We start from the raw sequence: 13,039 nt of genomic DNA, 5'->3' as shown, positions 1-13,039 counted from the left end.
GGGAAGGTATATCGTGATGGACATATTTGGACCCTTCAACAAGAAGTGGGTTGAGTGAATGGGTGAAAACTTAGCGAATGAAATTTAATGTGAGCAATTGTGAGGTCATGCACTTTAGCTAAAATAATTTGGAAACAGACAGTTATCTAAATGGAGAAAAATCAGGTCAGCTAAGTACAGAGGGATATAGCTGTTCTTGTGCACAAATTATAAATGGTTAGCAGACAGGTTCACCAATTGATTATGAAGGCAAATGGCAAACTATACATATAATGTATATAATAAAAATAACAACAAATAAATGGTGTGTATAAAAAAATATATACATATATGCGTGTGTGTTTATATAATATGTAACATTATATATGTAATATTCTATACTATTATATGCTATTATATAACATATATTATATATAACGTTGTGCTTCATGTGAACAAGTAATTTCATTGCAACCTGGTGTATATGACAATAAATGAATCAAAATCACTTCATGGCTTTGATCACATGATTTAAGAAAGGATATATAAGTATCAGAAGCAAACCGAAAGATTCAGCAGATTAATAATAAGAAGGGTCTGAAGAAGGGTCTCAACCCGAAACGTCGCCTATTCCTTCGCTCCATAGATGCTGCCTCACCCGTTGATTTTCTCCAGCATTTTTGTCTATCGCAGATTAATAAGATGAGATGCTTGTTCTAACTTGAGTGGCTAAAGAAATTTGAATGTTTTTCTTTGGCATTCAGAAGAGTAAGTGTAATCTTAATGAAACACAAAATCCTTAGGGGACATGGCAGGATAGATGTTGATATATTTCTATCAAGGGGAAAATCTCAAACAAGGGGACATGGTTACCAGATAATTGGGGGTTGGGGAGGTGAGGGTCATTTAACCCTCTAGTGCATAAAAAAGGTGACAAGTCTCTGGACTTCTCTACCGCAGAGCTTGTGGAGTCGAAACCATTGGGGTCATTTAAAAGGAAATCGTTATGTTTGTGAAAGATCAGGACTATAAGGCTGGCATAAAAGAGGAGATGAGGGCTGATAGATCAGCTACAGTCAAATTGAATAGCAGGGCAGGCTTGAGGGGCTGAATGCTGTGCTCCTCCCCCTGTTTTCTTATGTTCATATGAGGTGATATTCTCTGACATGGGGTGGTTTTGAATTCTTTTAATTTATTTATGTGATGTGGATGTTACTAGAACTGCCAAAATCAATGTTCCAACTTTCTCACAGAGAGTTGTGAGTCTGTGGAATTCTCTGCCTCAGAGACCAGTGGAGGCCAGTTCTGGATACTTTCAAGAGAGAGCTAGATGGGGAGAAGGCAGGAACGGGGTACTGATTGGGGATGATCAGCCATGATCATATTGAAGGACCGAATGGCCTACTCCTGCACCTATTGTCTATTATACATTGTCTATCTCCAAGCATCCTTACTTAAGAAGATGTTTAGGAAGGAACTGCAGATGCTGAAGATAGACATAAAAAGCTGGAGTAAGGAATTGGTGACATTTCGGGTCAAGACCCTTCTTCAGACTGAAGAAGTCTTCAGACTGAAGAAGGATCTCGACCCGAAACGCCACCTATTCCTTCTCTCCAGAAATGCTGCCTGTCCCGCTGAGTTACTCCAGCTTTTTGTGTCTATCTCAAGAAGATGTTGATTTGCCATAATGGAACACTGCTATTCTCCTTATGAAGACACACACAAACTACGATGAAGGAGCAGCGATATATTTCCAGGTCAACATGCTCAGGGGAATCCAGGAAAATATACAGCCAATGTTGCTTCCATATGAATGATGCCATTGTTTTCTTTGAGGTCATTTCTATAGAGGTCATAGGTTTGGTAAGTAAGTCACAGCAAACAACTAGAGTGCATTTTGTAGAATACACAAAATGCAGCCAAAGGGCAGGGTAGGGTGGAGGGAGTGAATACTAATCTTGTGCAAAGATAATTGACCAAATGAGCTGCTTTGTCGTGGAACTGCCTAACTTCTTGATGATGTGCTGCATTCATCACGCAAGCAAGATGTAATCTATCGCACTGTTGACTTTTGGCCATTGGTAAGGGTTTAAGGAGCCAAGCACTTCTTGAGAAATAAGAGCTTGATCAATATTCAATAAGGTCATAGCTGATGCAATCTCAACATCAGCTTCATATTTCCACCTCTTCCCCAAAACGTATTGTCCAAAACCTAACTCACTTTCTGCAGGACATCACACCGCTGTTGCAGCAACAATATTTACCTGACTATTCCAGTTAAATTACTAATTCGTGACTCATGGGATGTTGACAGTGGAGGACACCATGGTGGTAAATAAAGCCTGTGGACATCATGTAAGTGCCTGCGATTATCATTACTTGCATTTGAATGGGATTAATGTTACTTCCACTTATTGCCTCTTAAGGAAAGTCCTTTGTTGGAAACTCGCAGGACACAAGGACAAACGCCCCCAAGTTGATTGCCCTTGATGTTGACCAACAAGGAAAGTGTGAAGCCCAAATATACTGCAGATGACAGAATCTGTAAAATGGTGTTCTTCAAAGTACGCATGAGATGTGGATGCTACTGACACAGCCAGAATGTATTTACCATCTTCAACTGCTCCTTAAGAAGAAGATGATGATGATTTAACATCTTGAATTACTGTTGTTCTTCCCGTGGAGGCACTCCCTTTGTGCGGTTGGGCGAGGATTTGCAGAACATTGCTTCATCAAGGCACATAATGTAGGTAAACATGGTCATAGAGTCATAGTCAGTCAGCGTGGAAACAAGCATTGCCCGAGAAACACCTGTGGCATCCTGGAGCTGAGAGAAATTGAAGCAACCAATGTTTAAGGGAAATAACCCTGTGCTTCTCGAAACGCAACGGGCAACGTCTGATGGTGCACAAAGTCTAAACAAAAAAACAATAACTGCTCGACAAACATTTATTCCGGCATTGCCACATCAGCAATCACGTGTAAATATTATTATTTCTCATATCCACCCCTGATATGAAACGCGAAACAGAATTTAAACTAAGAGCCACACTAATTTGGCAAGGCTCCATTTGAAATCGGGCCAACCTGAATTTCAGAATCTCCAATACTATGTTCATATTTTTGCTGCAAGTTGGTTCCTTCTTCCTAGCCGTATTACTTTCAAGACGAGGTGCAATGGATGTAACACATAGGTTTCTGCATCACTCACTGTGTCCGATACACATTAAAAACGTATATCTATGTGTTAGTCCAACCGTGTCACGCAGATTTAGTTCTCAAGCCTTTCACTTTGGTCTCTATGAAATGTGTGAGATTTGTCCTGTTCGTTGTCTCACTGGCCGGAGGACGGCCCCCGATATCGTACGGTATCTCACTCCCACTGATGTCATCCCGATTAAAAATGTCCCTGAATTTGATCTATAGTCCCACCTTCTTCAGCTCCGGATCCCCGTGGATCCCGTCACAGAACCACCTGTAAATGGACACTCCCACTGACACAAGTTCCCAGTTACTCCATGCTCTAGGGCGGCTACGCACTGGGGACAGGACGCAAGGAGAGCAGCTTCAAGTTTTTTGAACGCCGGGGAGAAAAACAGAGACACTAATTGAAGAGGAGGAGTGGCCGGTTTTGAAGGCACCACGGCGGGCGAGCAGAGCACCTGAGATCGGGACGGAGGGAGTCGGTAAGAGTCCGATTGCAGTGCAGAAAAAAAGTTAGTAAAGTCGGGGTGAAGAGAGTCCGTGTTATTGGGGGGATAGATTCAGGAAAAGTGAGTTCGCCCCCAGCAGGGTTATTCCGCACTGCCGCTGGGGCACACCTCAAGGTTCAGTCGAAGCTTCAAAGGCTGCACTTCTAACGGGAAGAAGGAGCCGCCTATCCGGGAGGTTTGGGAAGGATCGTTCAGAACCTATGCATTCTGCATATTGTTCTGGCACTTTATTCAGTCCCAGATGATCGGCTTGGTTTGGAATTCTGTCTCAGGGTGACAAGATGATTGTGCGCCCACCCAGAAATAACATTACTTAAAGCCAACCTTCAATGTTGAAATCAAACTCATTTTGTAGTGGTCGCTTTTCAGTAGTCCTCTTAGACTTCTAAATGTGTTTCATAGAATGCATGGCAACACGGCAGATTTCTTATGGTGTTGGAGTCAGAACTAAATGTTGCTTCTCGCCAGCATCAACCCACTGTGGATTAGAAGATCTGAGATATGATTCACAGACAGTGCTGGGTTAGTTGATTTTCTGGCAGTTTTAAATGTAGTGCTTAATGTTATCATCTCACCCACGTATAACTTCTCTTGAGCCTCGAATTCCATTGGCAGCTCAGAAGAGGCAATTATCTGACAGGAAGGGAAATAGTCTGAACTCTTTCTAAATATTTTGCTAAAGCTTTAAAATAGTGGACAGTTGAAATCTAATTGAGATCATTTGGCTTTTATTGTTATTGGCAACAGAATTGCCCAGCCCATTTTCCTCTCTTGACCGAGCTATTTTGTGTTGGAAACACAAATAGAAGCCGTGGGGAAAAAAACACAGGAACTTTGTTTGCTTGGAATACATTTTCTGCTGTCTGATGAATTTTATCAACAGCTCGGATTGAGATTCAGATTCAGATTCAGATTCAGATTCAGATTCAATTTTAATTGTCATTGTCAGTGTACAGTACAGAGACAACGAAATGCATTGTCGAAATGCAACGAATGTAAATGAGATGCATTAATTTAATATTGATTGGTAGCTCTTATGATACCATTTTTCCTGTTATTGCAATTTAACAAAGCAATGCACGGTATATGCATCAGCAGTGATTTAAAACGAGCATAAATAATTATGTGTTGCAACAAACAGTACAAAAATGTCCAAATAATATCACTTCATAATGTCCACAGCAGAGAAACCCCTCTTTTTTTAGGCAACTGTAGTTATTCTTGAGATATCCACACTCATTGAACTTGTATCACTTGTAAGGTTTTAGCTGGTGAACAATTCTTGATACCAAACTTCAAAAAAAGATGTATAAATCTTAAAAAGAATATTAAGAACTGAATTGAGAATATTGCCAAGGATCAAAAACTTCAGTCGCGAAGAGAGATTGATAAATAATTAGAAGTGTCGACCTTGGAAAAGAGAGGTCTTAAGAGAGGAGATGGAGAACAAAAAAAAAACCTTTGGTGAATAAACAGAGGTCATTGTTAAATGTTCAAATATTTTACATTTAAAATTTAGTAAGTTATTTTTAAAGCAGTGGTGGAATCGGGTGCAGCAATGAAGGATAAGCACAATTATACTTCAAAGAGCTCTGATGGGTTGAATGGTTTCCTTTTGTTGCTGTAAGTTTCAATAATTCTATGAAAATGTTATCCTTTTGAGATGTAAATGTGCACTATCTTAGCACATGGTATTCTATGCACTTTAAAAGACTAATAACCTATTTTATTAATATGTTTTGGTTTTATACAGTATCACTTCAGTTTTTGGAAATTTGCTTTTTGATTTGAGTAGCGTTCTATCTTCTTCTGGTTAATATCATGTCCATTAGGAACATATTGGGCTGAATTATATTTGTACCTAGGAGAATGTAAATGAGTAAAGTAAATTCTCAAAGACGATGGTCCAGCAGTTTGATTTTTTGGAGACGATTTTCCAATATGCCATGAAACAGGTTATTAAAAAATGTAGGTACTCAGTAACTGAATCATTGGGTGCAGATGATACCAAATTACCAAAGGTCATCTTTGTGTTCCATTTCCCCCCAACATCGGACAATCCCAAATAATTCCTGTCAGTGGTGGTAGGAGTTGGAGGAAGGTACTACCTCGGGTTGAATACCGAGAAGGCCTTTGTGTGATGCTCCTAATGATTATGTCTATTTTACCTGCATATCAATATTTTAAGTTTGACTGTTCAGTTAGGACTTTTGCTGAGGACACCCCCCCTTGAGAATCCCTCTATTGTACAATGGAAATGGCTGATAACAAAGAAGGGCTTCATAAATATCTCCACAAGTAGAATATGTATCATTCTGCATCAGTATTCACTCTTCAGGGTCCAAAGACTTGGAACAACATTGGACCTATCAACAACATAATTTGCATTCACTACCATCAACAATGCCCCTCTATCCCATGCATTAGGATGTTATGTCAACTGTTAGCTGCAGATATACAACCAACTTCCTTTGCCTCACCATTTTTTGTGACATAGTCCTTTGAGGTAGCATGAGATGATCTCCAGTGAATTAATCAGGCAACCTTTGGAGCTGGGTAGTTATTAATATTCTATTCAGCAGAGCCACACAATTCAATTTCTCCCCAAATGAAATCATATAAACAACATGAAAGACCTCTTCAGTTCTACAGACTATTAGTATGCACACAAGTGCAAGAAGAAATCAACAGAATGCATGTGCCACTCAAGGCCCCATGTGGCGATCCATTAGATTCTATGAACAGGAAAGGCTTTCATTCAATAAATGAACAGTTGCTATGCAAAATCAGTCATTTTGTTACTGTTGAATTAGGTCAACAATTTTCATATTTCATTCCTGGACATCTGTTGTTCATTCAGGCAGTCATTCCCAAAGGGTGGGGATCCTCTTGGTAGCATTGCTATGTGTCCATCCTCTGCATTCCTTGCTTGATCTGAATCAGCTGCACGTTGACAAGGCAAAACCCTAGTGTATTAACATTCAACGGAAATTACAATTCACAATGAATAGTTTTTGCATTGATAAATTATTCCACGCAGACTAAAAAATATATATACGTGATAATTGGATTTAATTATGGGGCACCTTATGTATCCTTAGGACTGCTGTTAATGCGTTACGTGAACATCTTGTTACAATAATTGAATGAGAAGCAGTTATGGGAAACAAACATTGCTTCTGGTAATATGGATCATTGGTCCAACATTCCCTATTATATGTGACTAATTACATTGCAGCAGTCTCTTTAATGTCAGCAACAGTCCTGATAAGGCAGGCAGGAAAATGACTCTCAGACTTTGTAACTGGAAATTACGATTTTATGCCTTTAAACAATAGAAATACATAATTGATAGCTGAACACTTGGCAAATGAAGCTTTTTTTTCTTTTATTGAAGGAAGGAATCACAGTAAGTGAAGGACTGCAGGGAGCAGCTGGATAACAGAGATCCTGGATGGATTTGTACATGTTAAGTCATTGAGTAATGCTTACCCGGATTATCGATACTGTCACTTTAATCGATGCGCCTCATCAAGAGGCCGCAATTAGATTCCCATGAATATGACAGTAGCTACTAAATGTGCTGAAGCTCTCAAACTTTGCTCCTCACCATTTACTCCAGTCCTTGACACCAATTCTGTGCCATTACCAAACAGAAGCTTTCTGATGGCACCACCAGCATCACCACCACCCCCACCACCACCACCGCCTCCCCTGCCGCCGCCACCACCATTCTCCGAATCAACATCTCCATGTCTTCTTCAGAAGTCCAAATTGAGAAAAGTTAACTGGATCACCATTCCAAAGGAAAAGATTTTGGGAAAAGATAACATCTGGACAGCGGATAAGTATGATGATGACTTTCAGTTAGACACTTCAGCAATGGAGGAGTTATTTGAACAGGTGCTGAATGTGTCAGTGAATAAGCAGAACAGTCGGCAAAGTTTTAGAAGCAGTTGTCCATACCGTACCAGTGAAAAGGTAAGTTAATTTGAATCAAATCTGTTGCATATCTGTAGACACAATAGGCTGTGGAATCTGGAGCAAAAACAAACTGCTGGAAAAACTCTACCAGTCAAGTAACATTGGTGGAGCAAAGAGATGGTCGATGTCTTTGATCGAAACCCTGCATTAGGTTTAGATTCATTATTGTGACAAGTTCCCAAAGTACAGCGAAAAGCTTTGTTTCGCCTGGTATCCAATAAGATCAGATACTACCACACCGGTCACGGAAAGAACGTTTACGTCGCGGCCCTGTTTCCACCAATCTTTCCACCACCACGCACAAGAAGCGTATGACAGACACCGTTGTATGCAGATGCAGGGCAGTGTGTTCTGCTCTGGCTGAGCAACTTCTAATCTTGTGTGTGGACTCGATAAGAAGAAGATAATATCATCTATCTATATTTTACTGAAACTCTTCCCTTTGTTCTAAACATTCCAAATTTCCATGTGTCTGCAGGGTTGTGTTGGCTTTCTTTTAATCTCCTTAATTTGTATCTTCTTCCAAAACGCTTGGCCTCAGCCTTCCCATTTTCACATATGCTACTCACAATTTCCCCCTCGATGGGATAAACATCTTCCCATCGCATTCCAACCTATATTTACAATGTTTTTTAAAGTTTTAATCGTTTATTTCAAATTATTAACTGCTTTTCAGTGGGAGACTCTTGCAGCACTTTCCACCGATGATGTCACAGTGCCATCTCACAGACGTCCAATCACAATGGATCTCATTTACATATGACATCACAATGGGACAGGGGTGGGAGATTGCAACCTTAACGTGTTTCCACGAATGCAATCAACCTGGCGTGCACAATCAAAGAAGATCAAATAGAACAAGTTGTCCTCCCCCTCCCTCTCTACCCCCTCCCTATCTACCCCTCCCCCTACCCCCTCCCTATCTACCCCTCCCCTCTCTCTACCCCCTCCCCATCCCTCTCTACTGCCTCCATCTCTACCCCCCTCCCCCTCGCTACCCCCCCCTCTCTTGGCCCCTCCTCCCTTTCTGCCCCCTCTCCTCTCTTCCCCCCCCCCCCCTCTCTGCCCCCCCTCTCCCTCTCTACCCCCCCTCCCCTCCCTGTCTAGGGAGTGGTGATTATTGGGACCAATGGGTGAGTGGTGGAGTACTGCGTTCGGGGACCAGCCCTCCCCTGTGACGCCGTGCGCCCATCCTACCCCTCAATCTCTACCCCCTCCCCCTCCCTCCCCCTCCCCCCCTCTACCCCCCTCCCTCTCCCTCTCTAACCATGCCTGTTGGGGGCAATGCGTGAGTGGATAGGGCGGGGCATGGGGTAAATGGAGCAAATGAATAATATTAATATAATATCAAGAGGGGGGGGGGGGGTTGTGTGTGTGTGTGTGTGGGGGGGGGGGTGGTTAGTGTGTGTGTGTGTGTGATGCCATAGCCCCCCCCCCCCCCCCAAAGCTGCTCATTGAGGGGATGGGACCCAACAGCCCCCACTTGGTCTAGTAATAAAATCAGACCGAACTCCAGTACAATAGGTAGTGCAAAGGGGAAGATACAGAGTGAAGAATATAGTCCTCACCATTGTAGCTTCTCTCTTCCACAGACAAAATACAATGTCTGCAGTGGGTTAGAAGTGAATTGGATAATATCCTAGCTTATGGAAGTCTGATTAAAGAGGGGAAGAAGCTGTCCCTGAGTTTGGTGTTGCGCCCTTTCAAGCTTCTGTACCTTCTGCCCAAACGGAGCAGGGAGAAGAAGGAATGACTGGTGTGGAACAAGTCTTTGATTATGTTGGCTGCTTTCTTGAGGCAGTGTGAAGAGTAGATCAAGTCAAAGGTGGAGAGTCTAGTCTACTCTGTGTAATTGACTGGGTTACATTTACAACTCTTTGCAATTTCTTACCATTTTGGGCAGAGATGTTCCCAAACCAAGCTGTGATGCCAACCAATAGTATACTTTATATGATGCATCTGCTGTAAGTCATTGGAGTGCCAAATTTCCTCACGGTCCTTCGGACGTTGAGGCATTGACATCAGTCTTAGTTTCTCCAGCAGTTTGATTTTTTGCACCAGATTATCTATCTGACATTGTGATGACGGTGGGATGAGAGATTTAATTGTTCATCAAATAATTGCTCAATAGCAGGTCAGACCTGCTTAGATAGGCATCACAAGTTGGCACAGACATAGCATTACAAATTTGTAGACACACTGCAAAAAAAATTTCAAATATGAACTCAAACATTTTATGTTTAAAGATTGACTGGGTGGTACTTTGCAATTTGAAATAGTTTCTTCTCTATGTCATCATAAAAAAATTCAATTCTTTGACAGAGTATCTCCGTAATCTCTGAGAAAGTAGCCTGGTCAAACAGACTGAGCAAGGGTGGCCTTAAATGAAAGGCTTTAGGGTAGATCTTACGCTTGATCTGATCCCTTTGTATGAAATGCCATAGTGATCCCCCCAGAGTCAGTCGGAAACGAGAGATAAAGACCATGGGTTTTGCACCCGTAAGTTATACCTGTAGAAACACATCTTTAGTTTAGTTTATAGATACAGCGCGGAAACAGCCCACCGAGTCTGCACCAACCAGCAATCCCCACACACCAACACTATCCTACATACATTAGGGACAAATTACATTTATACCAAGCCAATTAACCTGCAGTCAGGATCGAACCCGGGTCTTTTGCGCTGCAAGTGCTGTAAGGCAGCAACTCTACCGTTGCGCCACCATGCGGAATCAACCTGTTGAATCATTATGTAGTTGCATAGCAGGAAAAAATCCTTACTGCTTCATTTAAGGCTAATGTTTCAGACAATGTGGTGAATATTCACCGGCCGAGGGTTAAGTCACTTACTATTTTTGACATGTAGTGAAGGCAACTTGCCCCTATATTCTAAATTAGATGATTCATATCAGAAGCAGGTGGAGTTAATGGAACAAGAACTTTGACCCTCATTAAATCTGACATTTATACATGCATACTATTTGGAGATAAAGGCGCCTTGTGCCAACAGTCACTTCTACCTGATTTATTTCCCAAATATCAAGTGCAATGCCAGAACTACATGACTATACAAAAAATATCATTGTGTCCATCATAGGTTGGAAACAGGAACAAAATTAAATAAGCCAACCCCTTGTGAAATGAAATCTGTTTGCTTTACATTCACTAATGTCAATAATAACGCAATAGATAATTTTTGAATTGCCACCAGCTGTAAAAAACGAACTCATGAAGTTCGATAATAAGAGAGCAGTAATATGAATCATTGCCTTGGGAGAAAGTCATTAACCTGAACCTTTTACTGGCAAGTTAAATGCAATTGGGTGCTTTGTCTTCATACAGTGTGCTTCAAGAAATTGGAGTGTGGTCCTATGACATATGATGCACGTACCCAAGAGGCCAGTTGCACTTGTGCAATGTTATCATTTGGTGTAGAAAACACAATTGACCTCACTGGTATAACATTTTAACTGCACATATCCTCCCAATGATGTAAATTGAGCATTCTGCTTGATTGACAAACAATGGAGGTTTCAACAGTGGAAGTAAGATGTAAGCAGAGGGCCAGCCCCATAGCAGAAGTGCCCACGTCGCCGGGCAGGAAACTGGAAGTATCCTGAGCTAATTCTGCTACCACCATCATCTATTGCAACAAGTGATGGCTCCCACTGATTGTCGCCGGTAGCTTGCGTCCTTTTCAGGATGGACGATGACAGTTGTCAACATGTGAAACATGGAAGATGGACACGAAAGAAGAAGAAGCAGAGGGCCAAGGACCTCCCCTCAGTTTCCGAGAGGATGCATCCCAACCGGTGCTGTATTAGGGGGACTAACATAAACTTCTTCAAGAATGTATCGATTTCCCTCAACACACGTTTCTGTTTTCTCTTCACATCTGGAGTGATCACCACTCCTTTCATTATCACCCACCCCAATCCTTATCACTGACCCTTACCCTAATAGCCCGATTTTCTTAATGACATTCTAATTTCCTATGGTGTCTCTTCTCCAAACATCATATCAGTCCCATTCATGGGTAGTTCCTCTTAATTAAATTGATTTGTGAGAATTGTAATCTCGAGATTTGATTTCAATTTGCATTTTGTTCAAGAAATTAGAAAGGAAAACCAAGCAGGGAAACAACTCCCCCTCCCATTCCGTATCCGACCTTTCTGTCCTGGGCCTCCTCCATGGCCAGAGTGAGTTCCACTGCAAATTGGAGGAGCAGCACCTCATATTTTGCTTGGGTAGTTTACACCCCAGCGGTATGAACATTGACTTCTCTTGCTTTCTCCCTCCTTTCCCTCTATTTCCCAGCTCTCCCACAGCCCACTGTCTCCACCTCTTCCTTTCTTCCCCCTCCCCCACCCCCACATCAGTCTGAAGAAGGGTCTCGACCCGAAACGTCACCTATTCCTTCGCTCCATAGATGCTGCCTCACCCGCTGAGTTTCTCCAGCATTTTTGTCTACCATAAGAGGGTGACACTCATTCTTACTTTCTGTTCCGGACTGTTTTTCCTATATTTCAATTAAGATGCCTTTGTTTAGGTGTTGGAATCTACAGATTAATGTTTAACCATAGCTCACAATCATATTGAACCCATAAAACTGTTGACTTTGGAAGGACCATGCTATCATTTGAACGAAGGTGACATTTGACATGAGGAACTGCTTCTACTCCACACTCCCTAATCACCTCCACATCACAGTCCAATTTTCTAACCAGGCTCACTGCTCATCTCCCTTGTATGCTCCAACATTCCCCTCTCCATCCCACTGGAACATCCTCCCATTCCCCTTCCTCCAATGCTATCTTCTTTACTGTAAGATCATGGAGAAAGACCCAAAGCATAACTTCTGTGGTAATGGGCATACATAAATTACCAGTTCCTCCATGCATGGTGCTGTAGGCATTGTTTAAAACTAGCACGTGCTCCATGAGAAATATTTACCAATACAGAAGATATCACAAAAAATATAAAACAAGATTTACTATTGTTTTAAAATGATTACCAGCAAATCTCATCGAATTGTTCACAGTGCATCAAAGTATACACAGGCTTCTCACAAAGGGTTGAGTTCCATGGTCTTCACCTTCAAAGCCCCGAGCGTATTTGGCAGATCATTCTTCAAAGTTTTTCTCTTCAACGAGATTACACTGACAGACACATTTAACCATCCCCTCCCCTTTCAGCATTCTAATGGGGTCAATTTTTTTGTGATTCCCTGGTTCACTATTCCATCTCCACTTCACATGCCAGCTCAGGAGGTGCCAAATCAGTTCCAGATACTTAAACAGTGAAGCAGTAGTTCTGCACCTCTTCCAAACCTCTTCCAAAGAATGCAGGGAGTAAGCTGATTT

At 41.8% G+C, this 13,039-nt stretch overlaps 1 protein-coding gene across 1 annotated transcript in view; it reads left to right on the top strand.

Annotated features, from left to right (window-relative positions):
- The first annotated feature begins 2,947 nt into the window (after positions 1-2,947).
- Positions 2,948-13,039, top strand: part of fhdc2 (FH2 domain containing 2) — a 46,642-nt gene continuing 36,550 nt past the window's right edge. The window contains exons 1-2 of the mRNA XM_055643678.1: positions 2,948-3,665; positions 7,090-7,673. Coding sequence (XP_055499653.1) covers positions 7,248-7,673 — 426 coding nt within the window. The 5' untranslated portion in view covers positions 2,948-3,665; positions 7,090-7,247. The remainder of the gene's footprint in view (positions 3,666-7,089; positions 7,674-13,039) is intronic.

The sequence above is a fragment of the Leucoraja erinacea genome, chromosome 12 (assembly GCF_028641065.1).
Source record: "Leucoraja erinacea ecotype New England chromosome 12, Leri_hhj_1, whole genome shotgun sequence".
NCBI lineage: Eukaryota > Metazoa > Chordata > Chondrichthyes > Rajiformes > Rajidae > Leucoraja > Leucoraja erinaceus.
This window is presented reverse-complemented; position numbering and strand designations above follow the sequence as displayed.